Genomic DNA, 20,088 nt, shown 5'->3' on the forward strand with positions numbered 1-20,088 from the left:
AGATGCAGATGTTGCACACACTCAAGAGACCCTAAGAAAGTCCTATAGGAGAATCAGCTCAGAGAAAGGGGTTGTTTTTGGGTGTTTATTGCTTTGTTTAGAACTGCATACAATTAATGCTGTCCAAAACTACAGTACATCTGATAAAATCTTTGCAGAGTATCCTGTACACCATATGTTCCAAGGATGTTAAATTGTGAATATTAAAGATTGGGACTGCAAAAAGAGGATGCTTAATAACACTTCCCAAAGTGTTTTGGAAGTCTGTTGTAGTTCTGGGACCCCAGGGCCATTGGAACATGAGGTGCTATGGAGAAGTAACTGGGAGCCATGTCCAGGAAGATGTCAGAGATGCCAAAGCAGGAGACAACACTGCACCCTACACAGATTTAGGACCAGCTGCTGGAGACTATGAAGTCTGATGAGTGTCTGGAGGGAAGGTCTGAGCAGCACTGTGGCACTTGTATCCTTAGTGGTGAACAAATAGTTGCCACCCTGACTAATAAGATTTGAGCTGTTGGGAAGCTGCCAGTGGCTGCAAATGGAGCAATAGTTCAGCCTAAAACAGGGCTCAATTTCTTTATAATTGCTTCTGGCATTCCTGAATGTAAAATTCATTGCCAGTTCTAGGCTGAGGGTTTTTCATCTTGAGTACTGTCTAATAACAATATTTTATTTGGGAATGCAGAAGGATCCAGCTTGTGACCTAAGCAGGCTCACTTAAGGAGCCAGAATTGGCCAAAGTTCTATAATAGTCTGTAATTGCTGTGCTGAATTTGATGATAAAGTGCCAAAATAAAATAAATGTATATTAAAATGAGTTCACCATGTGTCCAAGTCAGCTAAGTATATTGTCTTAGAGCTGTTCAAGAAGAGAGTGTTGGCCAAAGTGCATTATCCAAGCCCTTTGCAAATGATAAAAAGAATATGGAGATAATCCCTTCCCAAAACTGTGTGGTTGAATGGAAACAAAGGGAAGACTTTGTGTTCCATTTCCTCTTAGACTGTTCATACAATAGTACAAAACCACATTGTGTTAATTCTGGAAAACAAATAGCTGGAAATTGCAGTACTCCAAGAAGCTTTATACGTCCTGTTTATCAAAGTGTTCAGAATTTAATGAAAAACTCATGGAATTTTTTAATGCAGAAGGAAGTCAGAATATTTCTAATACTAAAAATAAGCTGGATATTATTGTAAATTGATAACACGAGCACAATATATTAGGTTTCAAGATGTAAATTAGTATTAGCTAACTGTAAGTACTCTGACATAGGAACTCAGTTTTGAAGCACTGCATTATGTGGTTGATTTTTTTGTGCTATGGGCATCAACTTCTTAACATCCTTAATTATCAAGCTTTATTTTAAAAATATACACTTTTAGTTGCATTGTTTCTCTATGTTGGTTAAACCTCATAGGTGTTTTCCTGAGAGTAGGGAACCCGGGAACTCTACTGATGCTCAAAAAACTTGATAGTCCTGTTTTTCTCTATTCTTAAGGAAGCTGTCAGGAGTAGCAATTTTGTTAAGCACTATGGCTAAAGGGACTATATCATTTGATAGACATATCATAATATTTTAAGTCTGTTTATTTCAGTCTGATTACAAATGTGTATATATACACATTTGTATTTTATATATTTACATAAATATAGTAAAATTTTGGCAAAAATCCAGAAGCCGTAGTTTCAATCTACCAATTTCAGGCTGGGATTGGAAGACCATGTGGAGAGGGAAGCTTTAGAAAATTTTAAAATGTGTTCAATAACCCCTGCAGTAGACAGATGAAAGCTTGTTTTAACATAGTGATCCTTTATCGGGTGGGGTAATTACAGTGTATGAATGAAGCTGAGTAGGAATGCTGATCTGAACCCAGTCCAACTCCTATGTGCTTTATGTTTTATTCTCCCTTTTAAATGGAATAGTAGCCAGAGGCATGAGAGTCATTGTTTTATCCTTAAATAGGTGGTTGCTCAGCTAAGAACATTCCCCCCTGTTCCTGAAGTCCATTACATGACCATAGAAGACAAAGACTTTTCTCCTTTTCTGCTTGGCAGTAAGAGTTTCAGCCATCCCAGCCAGGCAGGAGCACAGACTGATTGATGTTTGAGCCTGGAACTCACTTACTTGATAAATGAATAGTATCCTTATCCAGCCCTCCTCCTTCTTGCTGCTGGAATTGTCAAACAGCTTTAAAGCTTTTCTTTGGCTTGAGAAGCTAAACAGAGTCATGCTTCTTAGGGAAAAGTTCTGCAAAGGGCTTTGCCCTGGGTGGAGGAGGGACAGGTTTCCTTTGATGTTTAGCAGCTGGCACTTTCCAGGTGGCTAAACTTCAAAGGCAAGTGTTAGGATCTTCCTCCAACCTGCTCCTCAGTTCTTTGTAGATAGCTAGGCTCATTTAATGTTTTACTTTACTTGGAATGCTGAATTGGGAGTCATAAACTCCAGATGGCCTTTTAAATATGTACAGTCCTTTACCTGAGAGGGGCCCTGCTGCCGGCAGAGCACTGACGGGGCAGGTGGCACCTCCTCCTGAGCAGAAAGAATGTACTTCACATTCTGACCTCCTGTGATCCCAGTGAGCCACGTTCCTCCAGTTTCTCCTTCACCTCTCCACCTGCATGTCAGCACTTCCCTGGCTAGCAGGACTGCTGTGAGGCTGCAGTTTCTGGAACACAGAAGCAAGTTTGAGATCGTCAATCAACATGTAACCTCAAGTTAATGCCAGTTATGAAAAACCAGCCCCAAATGGTCTGGCTCCCCCAGGGACATTGACAAGAGTTAGTAGCTGCAGCTGCTAGTTAGGAGTTGGTAAGGTTTTTTGCCACAGGATCTTAGAGCAAGAAAGAAGTCAAATACTACTCATCTGAATTTTTCGAACCCTGATCCATCAAAAGTATCAAATGTCAGTGGCAGCATCTCTTTTACCTTTGCTGGGAATGAACCTTGGCTGCAGTTTGCTGTAGCAGGTTTCCATCTCCTTGATACTGAAGGTTTTCTGTCTGGTGAACCAGCTGGTGCTTTCAGGTCCAATGACAAGTGTGAGTTACTTGAGTCTGTATTTTAGAGTGAGCCTGGAGTTTACATGACAGTGTTCTTCCCCTGCTATGAGAGTAATGGGGCAAGTCTTTCTATATCTTCCTCTGAGATTCTCCTGGCACGCTCCTCTTTGATAGGGTCCACAGTATCAGTCATTTTAGCAGGCAGAAAATAATTTTGGTGCACTGAAGTTTTGATTTCATGCAATCATGCAATTCTTTTATTTTCTTTCTCTCTCTCTCTCTCTCTCTTTTTTTTTTATTTTTTTTTTTTTTTAATTAAAACACCAATCAATACAGAATTCACTTGCAGATCTCATAATCCTGAAACATTTGGAAATTCTGGAAATTAACATAAACGTTCCTTCTTTTCTCTATCCGAGATACAATGTTTAGGATTACATTGCAGTTTAGTGGTTCATGAGGTGCAGTTTCTCTTCTGCTGTGCGTTGCTACTCTTCATACTGTTCATTCCTTTTCTGAGGCCATCCGTAGATGTTAAATTGTAATTAATAGCAATAATCAGTAGTAGCAAACTACATTTAATGTTACAAAAGAGAAGACAAGTTTTCAGGCACTGCATATTCTGGTATAAACTACTGATGCAACATTCTTAAAACTCAATACACGTACAGCACTTTTGAGATGTTTTCTCCAAGCAAATAACATTCATAAGTTGTCTTTTTTTAAAAGATATGTGGAAAAGCTAAAACACAACAGTACCAAACTCATTATTGTTAAAGCTGAGTCAAAAACCATCTTGGAGATTACCTAGATTAAAGCACTTGAATGTATTGATTCTATTTTTAAAATTTAATCACAGTAATTAATTACTGAGTCTTAATCACATGCATTCTGCCACCAAAGAGTGATTTATGAGCTGTTCTCTCCTGCCATCAGTGTCCTGTGTGCTGTGGTTTGCAGGTGCAGTCTTAAGAGGTGAGGGATTGTGCAGTTTACTCAGGGACACATAGTAGCCTTTGCAGAATTAAAAGTGAAGACAATAACACAACTTTTCAATATGTGAAGGACGAGGATTATTACTTTCCTATTTCTAGATAAGAAAATGTTTCACTTTTAGATAGCATTTTGTTTTTAGATAACAAATTAATCCATCACTGTTTTAACAAAAAGTAAAACTTCTTAAGGCTCCATAGGTAAAGTAATAATATGATAAGAAAACATTACTGTGATATAGGAGATCCTTGAGATAAAAAGCATGTTTCTAATAGAATGTATCTAGAAGTGATTAAAATAGCAATCTTGGCCATAGTATTATTTGATATATCTTCATATTCTGTGGAAAAATACATGCATATCTGTATGAATAATTTTTATTAAGGTGATTTTGAAATGTATGTATGTTTAAATGCACCTTTCCTATTTGAATTCTCTTTCCAGCTGAGGTTTACCCCAAAATGTATCACATGTGCTTTTTCCTGGTGACATACATGGCACCACTGTGTCTTATGGTGTTGGCCTATTTGCAAATATTCCGAAAGCTGTGGTGTCGCCAGGTAAGTCACTGGCTCTCTTTGCTGGCTCTTGCAACTGTGTGCAGATTCCCATGTACAACCTCTTTCTTTATAAACTCCATGTTGTCACTCTGGACTTTGATTTTTACATGCATGCAGGTATGCAGCCACCTTGGATAGGCATTGAGATGTAATTGAAAAATGAAGGCAGTCAGAAAATAAACCACTTTCTTGTGTCTGTGAAGGGCTTTCTCTTAGAGAGAAAGAAAAGCAGAAAAGTTAATTTCAGGTAGATGAAAGATGTCCCTCACTGTATCTGAAATGCTTACCAAAACACCTTAGGTGACCTTACTTATACTACTAAAATCTCTTGAAGCAGTCAAAATTTAAGATTGACCTTCTCATTTTGTTAGTTTTATTTTTCTTACTCAGGTTGATGGCAGGCCCACTCTAACCCAAATGTAAGCTAGAAGGTCCAGCTATCAGTACGGGGAGACTGGAACTTGCTTGATGTGGAGCTGACTGTTATCAATAACATTTGATGTGAATTGATAACAAATAATTGACACAATTTCTAATGTGAACATCTGGTTTTTTAAAGTTTCAATTAAAAACATACAGGAAAGAAAACAAGAATACTAAACAAAACAAACCCACCAAGCAGACAAAAATACAAAGAACATTTGAATTTAAGTGGCAAAAAAGATGTAGTTTTTTTCAGGAGTCTTGAAAAATTATTTTGTGTGTGTGGACTGTGATTTGCCGTGCACCAGTCTATGGTGCTCTCTGATGCCTTCTGCTTTGTCCAGGATTTATTTATAGCTGTAGTCCACCACCAGCTGCACTGTCATTCTGTAAAGGACAATAAACTCATCCAGTTGAAGAAATAATGCAAGATATTCCCTCTCATTTCCATCAACATATGGGCATGAATCACTTCTCTCTCACCAGCAGGTGATACCATCCAATTTGAGGCTGTCCTGGGCAGGGGATAATACCTGCCCCATCAGGAACATTTTTCATGTAGTTCATAATCACAGAATGACTGGGTTGGAAGAGACCTCCAAGATCATCGAGTCCAACCCAAGAGCTCAAATCAATTCATCAGAGACATCACAAATAGACTTTAGATTTCTAAATATGCATATGATGAAATTAAAATACAAATCTTATACTGGCAGAATATCTCTCTCACAAGTAACTCATATACAGGAAATACCAAATCTACTTTAAGGATTTTTGTTATCATCCATGAGTCATAGCAACAATTATTGTCACTTCTAATCAGATTAGATTAAACCAGAATTGCTGTTTATCATGCTCATCAGCTTTAAATTATTATTTTTGCTTTTAATTTCTTAGGTTGATAAGATCAAATAACAAGATAGCTTGGAGATAAAATTTAACCTTTACAGTTTGAGAGGGCTCTTCTCCAGAATAATGTCTTGCTTATTTTTTTTTATTAAGTTCAGTCTAAACATAGTTCTAATATGCTCTGCCTTGCTGAATCTCTCCTGTATCACCCAATGACTTTATCACCATAATCCTTCTCAACCTTCTCTTCTATACCTTTACAATCTGCCTACCCTCTCAAGCTCTTAATTAACTAAGTTAGTGCAAAGCAGTTGTTCTTAACCTACACGTAGCTGAAATTTCTGGCTCAGCTCTAGAGCAGAAGTTGAATGATTGAAAACCAACTTTTTTGAGGGGGGGGTGGGGGTGGGGGGTTCCCCACTGCCTCCATTCCCCAGTTGTTTTAGCTGATCTATTTGTTCTTCACCATGTTTCCTCTCCCTATTTGTCCTGCATGCTGACCAGGTTAGGATGATCCTTTATTTCTCAGTGGCAAAAAAAGAAATTCCACACAGGCTTGGTGCTGTCAGTGGTGCCAAAGTGCAGCTGCCTCTCTGCCTGGCATGGATGATAGCACTGTGTATAAGAGGCTGCACTAAGTGAAATTAAAGCCACGGCACATCTATTATCAGCTGTGACTTGGCTGCAGGCATCAGGCACTTTCCTGAGTGCAGCAGGTGTGCTGTAATCAGTCATGTAGCACAAATGAATGCAGTGCTCTAAATGTATTCTTTGGGAACAGTTTCAATTTAAAAAATCACGCTCTTTACCAGAAATTCAGTTAAATGTGGTGATCTTATTGCAAGGTACAATGAGCCTTTCAGATGTACATGGTAGAAAAAGTACAACAAACAGTACATGCTTTCTATGGCCCACATTTTTTCTAAATGTTCTTTTTTTAAAAAATGTAATGTGTTGTGCATGCAAATTTTCAGATGAAAAAATAGAAGATTGATTTACAAGTTATTGTTACCATACTTTGTCTAATAGCTTTTAAAATTTCTGATTGTATAAATCAAGCAGATCTTTGAATTAATGATTCACATTTAAAAAGACAAGAACATGCAAAAAATACTATAAATTTTGAGTAATTTTTAATTATTAGCAAGGAACTAGTGATTTAGAAGTCTATGTTGTTGTGTGGATTTTAGGTAGATTAAAAACAGCTTCTGAACAAATAGAACTGAATGGACTTATGATGAAAGTGTTGATACACAATTTGTAATATTAAATTCCAAATATGCTTCAATTTTCTGATGTCTTAATGCATTGACACTAAAACCCATTTGTACTAGTAATTAGGAGCTTTACCCATTTTCTTTTTGGTAGTTGAAATATACCCTTCCAATTTTTGCAAGTTGATACTACATTGAAGAGATTTTCTTTGGTTATAAACCCCATGATAACTATTAACTCTAAATTTTAGTATTTGTTTATTCACAGCTAATAGGCTTTTCATAAAACACTGGAATTACACAATGCTTCAGAATTTTCTCTCTGACTAACTCATTACTGACAAGCATTATATGCATTATGCTTCCATGTGTATACTTGGATACTTGTATGTACATAATCATAGAAACATTTATCTTGAAAAAGGCCCTTAAGGTCATTGAATCCAGCCATAGACCTAACACTGCCCACACTGCCACTACTAAACCATGTCCCTAAGTGCCACATCTACTTATCTTTTAAATATCTCCAGGAGTGGTGACTCAACCACTTGCCTGGGCAGCCTGTTCCAAGGCTTGGCAACCCTTTCTGTGAAGAAATTTTTCCTTATATCCAGTCTAAACCTCCTCTGGCTTAACTACAGACCATTTCTTTTCATTCTATCACTTCTCTGCTAGTAGGGTAAATCTCTTGGAATAGGACAGATGTGCAATTGTGAGCTGGTGAGTGCTGATTTCAGACGTGTGAGTAGGAAACCTAAGATGAAGTGCAAGGGGTTGAGTTGTTTTAAATCCATGGACACATTAGTAAAAACTAAACATTATAACTTATCCCCAATTTTGCTCCATAGATTTCCTGTCCATTACATGGCAACTTTGCCAAAATGTTCCAACAGGTGTAAATCATGTTTGGTGTTGCACATAAATGCTGAACTAAGGGCTTGTCTGTGCAAGGAAGATATTCACACACAAGACCTCTCCCACCCCCACCAACAAATAAATATATAGACCAAAGCAAAAAACCAACCAAAAAACCCACCAAACCCCATAAAACCTCACCAAAATCCCAACATAGTAGCTTTTCTAGAAAAATTCTGAATATGCATGCTTTTAAGCTTACTTTTACATTTCTTCAATACATATTAAAAAATTTCATCATTTTCCAGTCAGATTGTCTGGCTAAGGCCCTATTAAAAAAAAAAAAAAAAAATTACAATAGGCATTGTGAACTTTCCAGATATTTTTGAACTTGAAATATTTCACATGAGATTAGCCACCCTACACACAATTGCACTACACATAAATAAAACTGTATTTCTAGCCAAGAGGTTTTCACACTGTATGACACTGAAAATATTATAAATGTAATTATAATCGAGTTCTCTGAGAAAGTCCTTGACATCTGCAGTCTTTCACATTTTGCTGCAGGCAGGAAGTAATTTAGAAGAACTGAAGCAAAATTGTTTTACTTGGCTTATGTGAGGGCACAGAAAACAAAGGCCAATTTTTTTTTTTAATAGCATGGTCCTACATATACTCATTGCAACATGTCTTTAACTAACCTAATTCTTCCTGTTTCTTGGCACTTTTCCATGATTCCTCTCAGTTTTGAAGAACTTTGCAGAGAGATCCACACTTCAGCTGTGATTATTTAGCTAGTTCACTGTCATTGTATGTCATGTATGGAAGTTTTATGGCACTTAAAGCTATGCAGGTTTTAAATCCTTGTTTTCCAGTACTGAAAAACTGTTTAGTATCTTATATTAGCAGCATATTAATGGAAAAAAAAACCATTAAACATACAACAAAACATTTAATGTGGAACTTTATAACAACATAATTGTGGCAATAGGGTTGGTGATTTTGGTAGTCTGAAGACACAAACAAGAGAAGATACGTGGGAAGTAAAGAAAATTTGAGAACATCAGTTGATATCTGTGTATAAAACACAATTTTTTATGCAATCCCTCTAGTGTGTCTGAAATTCAGTTTGTTTCCTGCAGCTACACCAATTAATTTAATTTAAAAGTCCTTTTTATCACTGTGTTCTTACATTGTATATGTCAAGGTCTCTATTTTCCTTGTATCTGCATTAAAAAAATCAGGTTTTCAACATGCCCCTTGTTTTGTCTGCCTTAGATCCCAGGAACTTCTTCTGTTGTTCAGAAGAAATGGAAGCCTCAGCAGCCCCCAGCACAGCCCCGGGGTCTGGGACAATCAACAAAGTCAAAGATTAGTGCTGTGGCAGCTGAAATAAAACAGATTCGTGCAAGAAGGAAAACAGCACGTATGCTAATGGTTGTCCTTCTGGTTTTTGCACTTTGCTATCTACCAATTAGCATCCTCAATGTCTTGAAAAGGTAAAGTTTATCCCAAAATATAAACACTTGGTAAAGCTTTCTGTTTAAAAACAATTCTATGTTACAAGATTCCTTTTATTCTGACGGATACTTTTGAAGGATAAGCTTACTTATTGTATGATAAAGAAGTGGGAAAGAAGCATACAATTGCAAGAAAATATTATATATTATATATATTCAACCTATCCATAGTACTTAAACCAGAGGCCAGATTGTGGAACTCTTATTAACAAGATCTTCCTCATGAAAATTATCTAACCCATCCTCATTAAACCTTGTGATTTACATGAGATTACAGCTTGTTTGCTGTAATTGCCCCCATGGAAGTGCAGTCACCTAAAGCACCAGCTGAAGGTTAGCAGCAGAGTGCAGTATTGTGGCTTGGCTCTGTGAAATGCTGAGTTCAAACCTAAGCTGTGTACAGTTTGAGACCTTAGGCTAACCCTTCAGCTGACCCTATGAAGTCATATTTTAATTTTTATATTTTTCTCTCTGTGCATTTTGTATGTAATTGTGTGCACTCCTGGTTTTTGTACAGCCTCACTATACTTTTGTACAGTGGCTTTGGTAAAGTTACACCTCATGGACCTTCTGGAATATCAATAAATAATGGCACATAGCAGAAGATTTGGATATCCTAAAAAATAATGAGCATGTTACTGGTGCTTTTTTAATTGTAGTGTTATTGAAGCATTTTAGTTTTTAAGGGACTGTTTCAAGGTTTAAATACACCCCACTCCATTCTGGCCCTTCCTTGAGGCCTAATTTAAAGACTTTTCATTCTGAAGTCCCTTCATAGAAAACTATGAGAGAGAACTATCTCCAGAAGATGTTTCAGACCACCTACAACTGGAAACAGAAGAAATGCACAGGCTGCCTCAACAACAATAGCAGAGTAGGCACAGAGTTAGATTTTAATTTCAATGGCAGAAGTAATGTGCAAAGAGTCTGGGAATGCAGACTCCTGCAGGACAGCTCAGTGACATGAGTTCATCAAAAGCAACTTCTCCTGTCTTTTCTTGGCTTATCTGACACCAGATGACTTTAGTCACTTGGCAGAGAAGTTGTGCATCTTCACCACAGTAAAGTCTCAGTTGTGCTAAGCCACCAAGGCAGGAGGCTGAGGGCTGGGGAGAGGATTTCATTCTCTCAAGTAAGAGAGCAGTGCTGAATCAGCCTTTCTGTGGTACTGCAAATAAGTCATCAGAGATAAAATTAGGCTAGAAGTTGTAAAATCATTTAAAATGAATTCTAATTTTGCCATCTTTCAGGTTTGCTTTTCTCTTTCTGTAGGGTTTTGGGGATGTTTAATCATGCTGATGACAGAGAAACTGTATACGCCTGGTTCACATTCTCCCACTGGCTTGTGTATGCAAACAGTGCAGCCAATCCTATTATTTATAACTTCCTCAGTGGTAAGTTACAGTTACCTAGAATTCAACTTTAAAGTATAATTTGAATGTAATGAGCCATACCAAAAATTAATGACTGTGTAACTTCAGCTCAGCTCCTCCAGTGGGAACTAGATCCTCTTCCTAGAAGAAGTTGCCTCAAGTATCCCGTTACCTCCAGGCTGTCTACCAATAAGTAACCTAGAGCATGGCAGGAGTGCTAGAGTGTGCCTGCCCATGACATTAATGTGGTAGAGAAGTTCCTGGCATGACTTTGATCTGAAACAATTGCCATTCCTCTGAACACTCCCTGGATGCTCTCTGGCAGGTGGCACAGTCCAGGGGTCGTCCCATCTGGCTTGTTATATTCAAGTACTGGGATTTGGAGGCTGTGAGTCTTCAACAGTACTTGCATGACCAGACTGTGCCAAGTAGGGTCAGCTCCAAAGAACCAGCCAGGATGTGGTTTACTTACTAGGATAGATTTGTCTGAGTTTGTATATGTGTCATTTGGCTCTGAGAGCAGAATCAGGACCTGAACTGGTGGTATTGAAGATAAATACATGGAAGCAAAACTCTATTGATCTTCACTACCTATTGGCCCACTGTAGTTTTTTTGTGGTGTGTAGTATGAAAATGATCTGAACAATTTCTTCTGAGCCCCAAAAGCATGGGACTATCAACTGTGTTTCTTCTTTTAAAATCTATTAATGATAAAACACAAATTGGCCATTAGCTCTCTCATTTCACATATCAAGTAAGGATTCAATCATTCAAGGCTGTATCTGCTCAATTATTTTTTTTGTTACATATGTAATTAATCAGCAGACTATCTATGAGGTGCTTTCATTAATCATTCTAGTTTGTCCATTCTGTCTAGCCAAGAATAATTCAGTCTTCCCATCATACCTCGCATGTCCTCTTAGAAAAGTTATCTTTTTTCTGTCTTTCTCCAAGATGGTTAAACTGTGATTTTCTCCTTCTGCATTAGAAGAGCATCTGGGTGGTTCTCATTAATTTCGCTTTAGATAACTCCTTTGTATCCGAATCTATAAAGTTTGATGAAATACGGTTTACAGTACAATTTTTTCATGAGTCATTTTTGTGGTTGACAGGGAAATTTAGAGAAGAATTTAAAGCAGCATTTTCCTGTTGCATCTTTGGCATTCGCAGCCACCGTGACGAACGGTTCAACAGAGGTCGTGCCAGTACAGAGAGTCGGAAATCCCTGACCACCCAGATCAGCAATTTTGATAACGTTTCAAAACTTTCTGAACACGTTGTATTGACCAACATAAACACAATTCCATCAAATGGTACTGCTTCTATTACCCACTGCTAGTATACTGGTCCCTATGCCTTTTGATCCCATAGAAGTAAATTCTGATCGTGCATCCATCATTATTGGGATCTGAGCACAAAGACAGAAGGGTGTTTAAAACTAAGAACTGACCATAAGAAAGGAATATTAAAAAAATATTTTATAGAATATGCCATAACTTTGATTATATAATGAGGAAAGAAAATTTCATCATATTTATTTCAAAAGTCGTGGTGCAAATAAGGAGGGACTAAAGCAGTCATATTTTCTACAAATATTTTCTTTGGATACCTACTTCTTTTAGACTCCTAAGTAAATAAAGAGCAAGTACCTGAAAGTATGAAAATTATTTTCCCTGTCATTGGATAGTGTTTATGAATAGCTGTATTCTGCTCTGATCTAATTGTCTGAAGTTGTGGTATATTTTATAACAAATATTTTGAACAAAATTGGGTATAGAGATTGAACTACTATAATGTCCTTTACTATTTCAAATTATCTTCTTAGTGTGCATTCTGTTGTGAGTTAGACTGATCAAATAAGAAATCCATAATAATTTATTTCCCAAAATTTTCTGTTCCTTTTCATATTACGTAGGCTATTGCATGTGTTCAGGAACAGCTTTTCCCTTAATGTAGAAGGAATGGGGTTTTCTCCTGAATTCAGTAGTATTGCCATTCCTTTATGTACGGCACAAGAAAAGTTACAAATATGAATCCCATATAAGAGTGTGGCTGCAAATTATGTTTTACTCTTTGTTTCTCATTTGTCATCATTCTCTTCTCTCTATCCTCTGCTCATGGCAGGGGAATTAGATTGGATGGTCTTTAAATGTCTCTTCAAACCCCAACTATCAATGATTCCATGTCTGACATGTAAACAGGAAGCTGTGGTGCTCTGTTGGTCAGAGAGGCATCTAGATAAGAAACCACAGGGCAATTTACTAAACAGTGTATATTCATAAGTAGTAAAACACATAAAAATGTTGAAAAATAAAAAAAATCGAGATTTATGTGTCAGAAATGCCCTTAGTCTTCAGTCAAGAATCTTTCACTTAAAATTTTCAAATGCAATTTGAAATATTTTCTGGAAAACCACTTTATTAATAGATTATCACCTGCATAGTGTTCAGAGAGAGAGAATCAGAGAGTGAGTTAGCCAGCCACCTGATACAAGCAGTGAAATGATCTTAAAATCTTTATTTTATCTGCAGATATCCCAGCTATGCTCAGCCCATTGAAGTCAGCAGAACTGCATCTCCACATACCCGGGATGAACATGACTTCAAATATAGATGAAGCCATGAGGGTTTCTGCAGAAGACACTGTCAAAACAGAGAATGCAGAGTGGGATAAATTTGTCCCTAGCATAACTAAGCTTACTTCGATGGAGTTACAGCAAGGATGACTTTGGCTCAACACACTACCACTGCCAGAGACTGTCACATGCTTTTAGCTGTGGTACAAACTACAGCTGGACAAAGGGATTCCTTCAAAATAACTGCTAATCCTCCTTTTTCTCAGTCTTACAGAAACCTACTTACCTCAGTATGAGCTAAAGAACAGGTCTTTACAATTCTTTTTAAAGATTGGATTGTATCATACTTTGTAAATATTGTAGATATTTATTTTTATATATTTTAGATGCTGTGAAATATTCTAAAAGGTATCATATAAAGAAATCTAAGTATTTGAAAGAAGGCTCAAACATCATTTATTTATACTGTCTTTCTATAAATGATTGACTCATGTATGAGGAATGCTTACTTATGCACTAGTGATATTCTGGCATTACTTTGCACTTCTTTTTCTGCAAATCCACTTGTAGTAAATTCTATATTTATTATGGAACTTTCACTTCAGATTGATTTGGGGAGAGTCCACATTATTTTTCTAAGCACAGACGTGCTTCTAAGGTGTGAATCCAAAGCACTGAAAGTCACATATTCTCATAAGATTACACTTAAACAGCCTTTTTTTTTTTTTTTATTTCAGATTTGAGTGCCTAAAAAGTAACCCTTTAAATAAAACTTATGTGATGCTCAAAGGTGCTATAGGCTCAAATTTCCTGCTCAGGCCAAGAGGAATAACAAGTGTCAGCACCGCTGAAGGACAGAACATTTTAACTTTGGTAGCTTGTTTCAGTACAGAAGGTGTAAGTGTTGCTCCAGAAGATCTCTGAAAATCTTTAACATAGGAAGCATTAGCTGTATTTCATTTTCATGACTTCTCTCTCAATTGCCATTGAATCCTAAAGATACAATCAATTTACAAATCTATATATCCATTTATGGGATAATCTCTCTGGCCTGGAGCTTCCTACTGTCTATTGTATTTTTCTCCTTAAAGGATGAAGATGGTGCATCACTGGAGACTTAGTCTTCTAAAAGAATGTGGTCTGTTGGTTAGAAAAAGGCTAATTATCAGAACCTGAAATACAATTTCCCTGCGGCACTATATTTGCGTTTCAGTCTAGATTTTTCAAAAGAAAGGGTAAGATGAGAATGAGACTTTTTTTTCATTAAAAAAGATTTGGTATAGAAAGAAGACAGTCTCATGTATTCAAATGTTTCTATAAAGCCAATTTTTAATTGACCAGGTGTTATTTGATTATCTTTTGTAAATAATTTTTCTAGATTTTCCTTGGACCTAATGTCATGCAATGTACTCTCTGTCATGGCAACTATAGTTTTATGAAGTGCTCAATCACTTTATGCTTTAGCCTTCCCCAACAGCTGTTTGACTTGACATTGTTGCAATTCCTCCTAGTTTATATTGATGTTAAGTGAAAGAAAGGGATTTGCATTCATTTGTATATTAAAGTTTTATATTTAAAGAGAAAAAGGAGAATTCTCTTTTTTTTATAAAAAAAAGAATAAAGAAAAATATCTCAATAGACTGAATGTTTAAATATCAAATAAAATAATAGGAATTTCAATATTTCTATATATAGGCTAAATTTTTAAGTATAGCTATTATGTCCATGTTATTTCAAGACATTATTTTGCCTTGTCTCTTCTAAGAAAACAAAACCCAAATAACTGTGGAAAGCACAGCAGGATTTGATTTCATAGCTATTGCAATTCCTTTACCTTGAGAAGGCTATTTTTTGCTCTTCAACCATGGAAAATGCAGAATTGTTAAAGAGTGTTGAGCAAGATATATTTTTCTTCTGTATCATTTGAAATGATTGAACAAACAGCTGCTGAATTAAAACTTTACAGATATGGGAAAATAGAATTTTAAAAAGTCTTCTAAGTTTTTCTTGTGTTTAGCTATAAGCAAATAAATAATCAAAAAGTTAAAAACTCGTATAGCAACCTTGATGCAAAATAATTATTAGTAATCATTTATTTGAGACATAAAATATCTCAGCCCTTGTCCACTATACCCAATTTGGTAAAGCTATATTTTTATTTCAGAAAAAGTATTTTTAGCTTTTCCTTGAAGAAGGAGAAATAATGTAGAAAGCAATGGTTATTTAACAAAACCTGGACAGCCTAAGAGAGGAGTACGTATACATTTCAAACATAGAAGGTCGTGGGTCACTGCAGAAGGCCAGCAAAATCTTTATGCTTTGTCAGGTGTGTTGCCCAGATCCCTGTGGGACAAACAGAGAGGAAAAAGGGTCCAGTGCTCCCAACCTGAGCCAGCAAACACGGAACTAAAATATTGGTGTCAGTGTGGCTCATGGAAAAATCCTAGTTACATCTTTCTAAAGAGGGGGCTAATACCACCTGCTGGCACGATTTGTATTCTTTCTGCTGCTGCTTTAATGCCAGGGGGATAAATTGTGGTAGCTAACTTAGTTCTGAGGCAAGAACATCACTAAAGGTCAATGGCAGTTTTTGGAGCCTGGGGGTGTTCTGTGCCATGTTAGAAAGGGAGGTTCTGCCCTTAATTTTGTCTTTGTAAGAGAAATTGTTCTCCTTTTTATGTTTTCTGATTTTCATCTAGATCTCCAGAGCTGAAATGTCCAGACATTTTTAGGAATTTCTTTTAACCACAACTTTAACTTAGCAGTACTTTTTATATGGAGAAGATAAATAAAATATGAGACATACATTAGCAAAAGATTCTGGGTTTTCACTGGACAATTTCTATTGAATAAACAGCATATCTTTCAGACAAAAAATATGCAATCAGATGTTATATCAGATTTGAAATTCTAAGGATAGCTAGAGACTGTTAACTAATTTTTGTCAGAGATTATGGTTATGAAGTTAAATAATGGTGAAATATGGTTATCAAAATAAATATCTGGTTATTTTTATGAAAAGATTTTTCATTCAAAAATTATTTTTATGCTTTTATTTGTTTAGTTTCACAAAATTCAAGAACTAACTTTTTAAATTAAAATAATCACTGGGAGAAATAAACCCAATAGTGAGCAACAGCCAGCAATGGAGATAGAAATAGCTGTGAGAAGAGAGGGTTTAATGAATGAACATTTCTTATCCAGCATATAAATACTGAAAGTTTTATGAAAGCTGAGCCTTAATTGGGTTTTGTAACCTCTAGCTGCTTTGCTATTGTAATATTTCCACTGTTGAAATGGAGAGAAATGGAGAAACAGAGTTCTCATGGCATTGTTTCTGCTTGTCCACAGCAGCATTAAAGACAGGGCTTAACTCACAGCACATTTGTTCCTGCAGATATAAGTTGTTGTGCCACCATCATTCAGGTGCTTTGTCTCTCAACACATTTCACAGTCTTGGAGGTTTGATATCCTGACCTGTTTCTCCTTTACTGTTGTCACTGTAGTGATAAGCTTGTGCCTTGCAGTCACAATGAATGCAAGATAATATCTGCCTGTCTCCACCTCCAAAAACACAATGTTTTTCCTTTTCTTCTGGACTACATAGAGACAACCATCTCTTTATTATCATATTATCAAAATTGATATGTGTTATTAACCTGGAGAGTGCTTTATATGGATGCCTGGATGGAGAATACACCAAACATTAGTTTAACTCATCCTGTACTCTATGATGTATCATAACCTACTGCTGCATATTACAGTGGTTTAGAGTAAAGACAAATTTAGCTTTTTGACCTAGAATTTGTCTCACAGCTAAAATTACATTAATCTCTCAGGCTGCTCCTTCTTCTTGACAATTAGGTCTTTCTGTGGCTGTTGGATATATTGGGTGAAGTAATATATTAATTATTGAACAATTTTAAAAGCCCACAAAAATATTTAGTAATTTTGTCATTAAGAGCTTACATTAAAAATGTACTTAAAAAAACAAAGCTAAAAAATTTGTGTAAAAAAATATGAGAAATTGCATGCAAGATTGATCTTTCCTGAGCTAAGAAAAATAACTGAAATCTCGACTTTGGGTTAAGTTTTGCTTTGTCACTAGGGATAGGATTTAACCACTATATCTGTCTCTGATAGCTAAACTGGAAATTTTATGACATCTTTTTGTTTAGGCATTTAAATACCAAATACAGTTTAAAACGTTCTGTATGGGGCAGGCCATTTCTGAAAACAAGATTCATGAGTAGCATGGAGAAATCAGTCGGGATTTGTTGCTTCCTCCTCCTCCCAGTGCAAAAGCAAAGAGCACACACTGAAGCCAGCAGGTGTATGATTGCATCCTTATGGCTGACTGCTTCACTGTTAAGTACCAAGTCAGCTGCTGACTTTTGTGTGGCAAACTGGTTTGTGAGGTATTTTAGTGGAACACCTGAGGTTACACTCATAATCCAGTCTGGGTCTAGACTATAGATTAATTATTTGTTCTCCTGGTCTTCTGTCCAACATATTCCATAGATCTTATTGGTCAAGACCATATTCCACATCTGAGATGGAAACAAAAATATTCACTTCTAAAATGCATTGAAAAGTGCTTACAGAAGATGATAGGACATTGCAGGCAGCAGCCAAAGGCCTGCTCTGTTAGTTTCTCTGGAGATCAAATGAGAACTGAGTGCACAGGGAGTGCCAGATCCCATGGAAGATGATGAAGAACTCATCCGGACCCAGCCCAGCTCAGAGACTGTGGCAAGAGAAGAAATGTGAGCACAGGGTGTGACAGGAACAGCAAAGGCTGCTCCTGGGAGTGGGGGGCGTCATTCTCTGCCCCCGTCTGCAGGGCTGGGCAGGGACAGGGACAGGGACAGGGACAGGGGCAGGGACAGGGACAGGGACAGGGGCAGGGACAGAGACAGGGACAGGGACAGGGACAGGGACAGGGACAGGGACAGGGACAGGGGCAGGGACAGAGGCAGGGACAGGGACAGGGACGGGGACAGGGACAGGGACAGGGACAGGGGCAGGAGCACAGGCAGGGACAGGGACAGGGACAGGGACAGGGACAGGGACAGGGACAGGGGCAGGGACAGGGACAGGGAAAGGGACAGGGACAGGGAAAGGGACAGGGGCAGGGACAGGGACAGGGAAAGGGACAGGGTCAGGAGCAGGGACAGGGACAGGGACAGGGACAGGGACAGGGGTACAGGTAGGGGCAGAGGCACAGGCAAGGGCAGAAGCAGGGGCAGAGGCAGCAGCAGGGGCACAGGCAGAGGCAGGGGCAGGAGCAGAGGCACAGACAGACAGAGGCACAGACAGACAGAGGCACAGGCACAGGCACAGGCTCAGACACACGCACAGGCAGAGGCACAGACAGGAACTGGAGCAGGGGCAGGGACAGGGGCACAGACAGGGACAGAGGCACAGGCAGAGGCACAGGCACAGGCACAGGCAGGGGCACAGGCAGAGGCAGAGGCACAGGCACAGGCACAGACAGGGGCAGAGGCAGAGGCACAGGCACAGGCACAGGCACAGGCACAGGCACAGGCACAGACGGGCACAGGCACAGGCACAGACGGGCACAGGCAGAGGCACAGGCACAGGCACAGGCACAGGCTCAGGCACAGGCACAGGCGGGCACAGGCACAGGCACAGGCACAGGCACAGGCACAGGCACAGGCACAGGCACAGACGGGCACAGGCAGAGGCAGAGGCAGAGGCACAGGCACAGACAGGCAGAGGCACAGACGGGCACAGGCACAGGCACAGACGGGCACAGGCAGAGGCAGAGGCAGAGGCACAGGCACAGGCACAGGCACAGACCGTCACACGCAGAGGCACAGGCACAGGCAGAGGCACAGGCACAGACGGGCACAGACGGGCACAGGCACAGGCACAGGCACAGACAGGCACAGGCACAGACAGGCACAGGCACAGACGGGCACAGGCAGGGGCACAGGCACAGGCACAGACGGGCACAGGCACAGGCAGAGGCACAGGCACGGGCACAGGCACAGGCACAGGCACAGGCACAGGCACAGGCACAGGCACAGGCACAGGCACAGACGGGCACAGGCACAGGCACAGGCACAGGCACAGGCACAGGCACAGGCACAGGCACAGGAACAGGCACAGGCACAGGCACAGGCACAGGCACAGACGGGCACAGGCACAGGCACAGGCTCAGGCACAGGCACAGGCACAGGCACAGACGGGCACAGGCACAGGCACAGGCACAGGCACAGGCACAGGCACAGGCAGAGGCACAGGCACAGGCACAGGCACAGGCACAGGCACAGGCACAGTCACAGACGGGGACAGGCACAGGCAGAGGCACAGGCACAGGCACAGACGGGCACAGGCACAGGCACAGGCACAGGCACAGGCACAGACGGGCACAGGCACAGGCACAGGCACAGGCAGAGGCACAGGCACAGGCACAGGCACAGGCACAGGCACAGGCACAGGCACAGACGGGCACAGGCAGAGGCACAGGCACAGGCACAGGCACAGGCACAGGCACAGGCACAGGCACAGGCACAGGCACAGGCAGAGGCACAGGCAGAGGCACAGGCACAGGCACAGGCACAGGCACAGGCACAGGCACAGACGGGCACAGGCAGAGGCACAGGCACAGACGGGCACAGGCACAGTCACAGACGAGCACAGGCACAGGCACAGACGGGCACAGTCACAGACGGGCACGGGCAGTCCGGCGC

At 39.5% G+C, this 20,088-nt stretch overlaps 1 protein-coding gene across 1 annotated transcript in view; it reads left to right on the plus strand.

Annotated features, from left to right (window-relative positions):
* Positions 1–13,721, plus strand: part of HCRTR2 (hypocretin receptor 2) — a 32,748-nt gene extending 19,027 nt beyond the window's left edge. The window contains exons 5-9 of the mRNA XM_056487618.1: positions 4,442–4,557; positions 9,180–9,400; positions 10,694–10,815; positions 11,907–12,107; positions 13,326–13,721. Of these exons, the coding sequence (XP_056343593.1) occupies positions 4,442–4,557; positions 9,180–9,400; positions 10,694–10,815; positions 11,907–12,107; positions 13,326–13,519 (854 nt within the window). The 3' untranslated portion in view covers positions 13,520–13,721. The remainder of the gene's footprint in view (positions 1–4,441; positions 4,558–9,179; positions 9,401–10,693; positions 10,816–11,906; positions 12,108–13,325) is intronic.
* Positions 13,722–20,088: the final 6,367 nt, after the last annotated feature.

This window comes from Oenanthe melanoleuca, chromosome 3 (genome assembly GCF_029582105.1).
Source record: "Oenanthe melanoleuca isolate GR-GAL-2019-014 chromosome 3, OMel1.0, whole genome shotgun sequence".
Classification (NCBI taxonomy): domain Eukaryota; kingdom Metazoa; phylum Chordata; class Aves; order Passeriformes; family Muscicapidae; genus Oenanthe; species Oenanthe melanoleuca.